This window comes from Microtus ochrogaster, linkage group LG5, assembly GCF_000317375.1.
Source record: "Microtus ochrogaster isolate Prairie Vole_2 linkage group LG5, MicOch1.0, whole genome shotgun sequence".
Lineage (NCBI taxonomy): Eukaryota > Metazoa > Chordata > Mammalia > Rodentia > Cricetidae > Microtus > Microtus ochrogaster.
The window spans coordinates 60,520,409-60,525,435 of record NC_022031.1 but is presented as its reverse complement, the minus strand read 5'-3'; the positions used below and the strand labels follow the sequence as shown (position 1 = coordinate 60,525,435).

Below are 5,027 nucleotides of genomic sequence, written 5' to 3'. Positions count from 1 at the left end.
TATAATCTGTAGTATAAACAAATCTAACACACCTTCACACAGTTAAAATAATATTCTTCAGTATAAACAAATGTAACACACCTTCACACAGTTATGGTAATGTTCTGCTGTAGAAACAAATATAACACACCTTTTCACAGTTATAGTAATATTCTGTCATATAAACAAATGTAGCACACCTTTACTCAGTTAAAGTAATATCTGTAGAATAAACAAATGTAACACACCTTCACACAGTTAAATATTCTGCAGTATAAACAAATAGAACACACCTTCAGAGTTAAATAATATTCTCCAGGATAAAGAAACATAACACACATTTACACCGTTTAAGTAATATTCTGCAGTATAAACAAATATAACACACATTCACACGGTTAAATATTCTATGTATAAACAAATGTAGCACATTTAAAGTTATATACACAGTTAAAGTAATATTCTGCATATAAACAAATGTAACACACCTTCAGACAGTTAAATATTCTTCAGTATAAACAAATATAACACACGTTCACACAGTTATAGTAATATTCTGCAGTATAAACAACTACAACACACCTTTTCACAGTTAAAGTAATATTCTGCAGTATAAACAAATTTAGCACACCTTCACGGTTAAATAAAATTCTGGAGTATAAACAATTATAACACACCACAGTTAAATAATATTTTGCAGTATAAACAAGTATAACACACCTTCAGACAGCTAAATATTCTGTAGTATAAACAAATAGAACACACCTTTAGAGTTAAATAATATTCTCCAGAACAAAGAAATATAACACACCTTCACAGTTAAATAATATTCTGCAATATAAACAAATAGAACACACCGTCACACATTTAAAGTCATATTCTGCAGTATAAACAAATGTAACACACCTTCATGCAGTTAAATATTGTGCAGTATAAACAAATATAACACACATTTACATAGTTTAAGTAATATTCTGCAGGATAAACAAATGTAACACACCTTCACACAGTTAAATATTGTGCAGTATAAACAAACATAACACACCTTCACACAGTTAAAGTCATAATCTGCAGTATAAACAAATGTAACACACCTTCACATCTTTAAATGATCCACAAGAAGGCATGGCCCTCGTGGACCATGTGTTTTAAGGCTTCACCCATAACAAATGACACTGTTGGGAGGTGTGAGCTCTTTGGAATAGGTGTGGCTTTATTGGAGGAAGTGTGTCACTGTGGAAGCTGACCTGGAAGTCTGGCCAGTGGGACACAGACGCCTGCTGCAGCCTGCAGATCTGGATGTAGAACTCTCAGTTCCTTCTCTAGCACCATGTCCTGCCGTGACAGTATGGACTAAACCTCTGATCTGAAAGCCAGCGCTAATTTAATGTTTTCCTTTGTAAGTGTTGCCGCTGTCGTGGTGTCTCTTCACAGCAATAGAAGCCCTGTCTAAGATGCTGCGGGTTTTTATATATGGTAGCCTTTCTGTAGTGTACTGTCGATTCCGACCTTTGCAGTCTGTGTCCCAGTGTTCATTGGATTCCCAGGGTTTATCTCGGGACTATTGGAAACTTTTCCTGCTCCAGAAACCCCCTCCCTGCCCTCAGCTGGTGGATGCACCCTTTTGTGAGTGAGAAGCCTGAGCTTTCTCACATGGGCCCTGCTCCTCCCCAGAGTGTGTCTGCCCGTCCATGCCTGCTCCTGTCTCCTCCCCTCCTGAACCTCGGCAGCAGCCAGTGTTCTCAGTTATCCTGTTGAGCGAGTGCTCTGCTCTAGCTGGCTTGGGGAGAGCCCATCACCTTGGCCGCCTCTCCTGCTCTCATGTCTTCCAGCCACAGCAGTGAGAGGCCACGGGAGGAATCTTCATGTTTCCCCACTGAACAGTTGCTCTCTCTGGCCTTCATTCCTTTTTGACACTTTTTTCACTTTGGAATTTACTTCAGTTCCACTTGGCTCTGATGGCTCCTAACTGGTTCCTGAGTTCACCAGAATCCTCTTTAGTTCTTGAAGAGTTTGCTTCTTGGGAAGGGTTTGGTGGAGGAGGAGAGGATTAGAGAAAATAGTAGGGGGGGGGAAGAATATGAAGTGTGTGTGTGTGTGTGTGTGTGTGTGTGTGTGTGTGAAATTATGAAAGAATCGTTTGAAACAGTTCCATTAGATAGCCCTGGATAGTCTAGAACTCACTGTGTAGACTAGGCTAGCCTCAAACTCATAGATTTGTCTGTCTCTTCCAAGTTCTAGGCCTTTCTCCCTGGAGATTGGTAGAGTAACCAACACTGAGAATCCATTTTTCCAAAGTATTTTATTCATTTCTTTGTTGTGGCAGGACATAGTGGCACATGCCTTTAATCTCAGAGGCAGGCAGATCTTTGAGTCTAAAACTACCCTGGTCTACAGAGGGAGTTCTAGGATAGCCAGGGCTACACAGACACCCTGTCTTCAAACAAAAACCAAACAATAACAACAATTATTAATTTAGAAGATTGAAAAAAGCGTTATTTGTTGTGTAGTGCCGGAGCTTGTTGCCGGGGTCTTGTGCATGCTAGCAAAGCTCCCGGCGAGCCAGCGTCCTTGTTCCAGGTGATTTTCATAGCTAGGACTGAAAGCTGCTGGCCTACTGGCTGCATGCAATCCACTCCCAGAAACAGCTTTAGAGCGGTGGGTTGAACCATCGAGGGGCTTTGGAGGCCCTCGAGAAGTGCAAGAAGGTGGAAGATGCTGGTACACGCTCAAAGCAGAAGGCTGACCGTAATCTAATTCTGCGGTCATTAGTTGTGTTATAGCTTCACTTTCCCCCAGCTTCCAGGCAGACAAGAGGATGTATTACTTCCTACCCAAAGTGTTACTGAGATAAATGAGCTAACATACAGAGTTACAGGTAGCACCTGCCATGTAGCAAGTGCACTATAAGTTAGTTTGTATCCCCATCAAGTAAAGCTGTGGCATTTGCTGGTGAGTTCCACTGTGGTCTACACTGGCTGTGGATTTGTGATCCTTTCTTCCGCCTCCTGCATGTTGAGACGATAGGTGTGAGCTACCATGGCTAGATCTAGCAGTGCTTGAGACAAGAAAGTCCGGGAGCTGGGGGGCTGGAGAGACAACTCAGTGGTTAAGAGAGCAGATTGCGCTCACTAAAGGACCTGAGTTCAATTCCCAGCACCCAAATCACAGGCGGCTTACAGCCACCTATAACTCCAGCTCGGGCCCAGGGAGATCCGATCCTCTGGCCACCATGGGCACCTGCGCTCATGAGCACAGACACTCAAATGTACACATAGTTTTTAAGGAAAGAGAAAAGACTGGGAGCTGGGGGACGAGTTGGTGCCTCTTCACATCTGGCCCCACACAGCTTGGTCCTTGTCCTGACTGGAGCATCTCAGGAATGAAGAAATGACAGAGTCTGAAGGCACAGCACAGAACTAGACCAGCTGGTCTCTGCTCACTCTGAGGGCAGTGCCCAGTCACCTGGACACTCTTGTTAGTAAAACGGCAGCAGGAAGAAGGCTTAGCTAGTGTCAGTGGGAGGTTCTCTAGGAGAGCGGTCTCAGGCTGGAAACGTCTGGACGTCCTGTCAACAGTCACACACAGACCAGGGCAAGGTTTTGCTATTTCTCTGAGCCTGACTTGGCAGGATTTGCCATTGCCACGGGTCTGAGGTGGTGGTGGGACTGGACATGGCTGTGCTTCCCATAGTTCCCCTTACTTAGGAGAAGGATAAAGCTCTTTAGGGATATGTGCGTGCGTGCGTGCGTGTGTGTGCGTGTGTGTGTGTGTGTGTGTAGCCACACCCACAATGACACCAGATAACTATGACAAGATGGGGGAGAGCAAGTCACAGGCTGCACGGTGAGTTCATACACAGACACACCAGTGCCAGTCAGAGATGCAAGACAGCTGTGCTTGGTGATGGTCTTCGTTCAGTTATAGTTTGGTTAGAGAAAGCGACATTTAGGGAGACGGGCCGCTGGAGAGTGCAGGGTTGTGCAGAATTGCAGTCACATGTAAGAGGTCACCGTCAAAGCTTTAGTGTAGGTGCTGTTGCTCAAGGAGCGTGTGCCTCTAGATGAGGATGCAGACAGAGCCTGTGGCCACATCCATGCATCAGGTAGAAGGAAGCAGGGCAAAGGGCAGAGCAGGAGAGCTGGGGTCTGCGTCCCAGAGCAGAGAAGAAAGGAGGATCACACGTCCCGAGCTGCAGAAAGGGTAGAGAAAGGTGACAGCACAGAGAAGTGGGTGACCTCGGAGCTGAGACCACCGTGTGCAGTGAGGAAGTAGAGGGTATAGGAGACAATGCTGACGGAGACTTGGACACCAGGTCTGTCTGGCCAGTGCAGGATGACGGCATCGGCCCGAGTGACCAGGTCTTCGTAGCCTAGGAGAGTCAGGCTGAGTTGAGACCAGGGGTTAGATGCAGACATCCGAATTCCAGGAAGAGTAGCTGATACTTGATCGAGGTGAAGTAATTGATGAAGAGACATGAACTCATCAGACACTAGGCAGGAACCCCGCTTGGAAGGCCATCTGTGCTCGAGCTAAGGAGGAGGCCAGGCTGGGGCCAGGGTCAGTGTGAGATGTAATGCCCTGGAATCCCCAGCCAAGCCCCGAAGGAAGAGGCTTTTATACAACAGCGGAGACGAGCTGTTTCCTTGCTTTCACGAGAGGCCCTGGTCACGTCTTTAAAATGCCGCTGCTTCGTGCTCACCCTCAGGAGACTGTTTCAGAAGCTTTCCAACCAGCCTCTGTGTTTTCCTCTTCCTTCAAGGCGAGGTCCTTCCACAGAAGCGTTCCTGCGGAGGCCTTTCCCGCCTTTCTTCAGACGGTGAGTGCTTCAGTGGAGGAGGCTGGAGAACTCGGCGCAGACTGGGACTCAGCTTAGTATTTTTTTGGTCCCCACAGAACTTTTGGTTGTTTCCCTGCCTCCCGGTGGCGTGCTTCGTCGTGACGGTCACGCCTGGGTGTAGAAATAGGAGCGGCGGGCTGCGTCCCGGCACCCGGCCGCCCACATGGCTAGCTCTACCCGAAATAATTACACGGACACTGTGTTCATT

The 5,027-nt window shown here is 46.4% G+C and overlaps 1 protein-coding gene across 5 annotated transcripts in view; it reads left to right on the top strand.

Annotated features, from left to right (window-relative positions):
* The window catches only part of Ndufaf6 (NADH:ubiquinone oxidoreductase complex assembly factor 6), a 139,420-nt gene that overhangs the window by 126,843 nt on the left and 7,550 nt on the right, over nucleotides 1-5,027 (top strand). For all 5 annotated transcript variants that reach the window (XM_026786686.1, XM_026786687.1, XM_005362305.3 and 2 more), the window contains one exon: nucleotides 4,742-4,798. In XM_026786686.1, coding sequence (XP_026642487.1) covers nucleotides 4,742-4,798 — 57 coding nt within the window. The remainder of the gene's footprint in view (nucleotides 1-4,741; nucleotides 4,799-5,027) is intronic.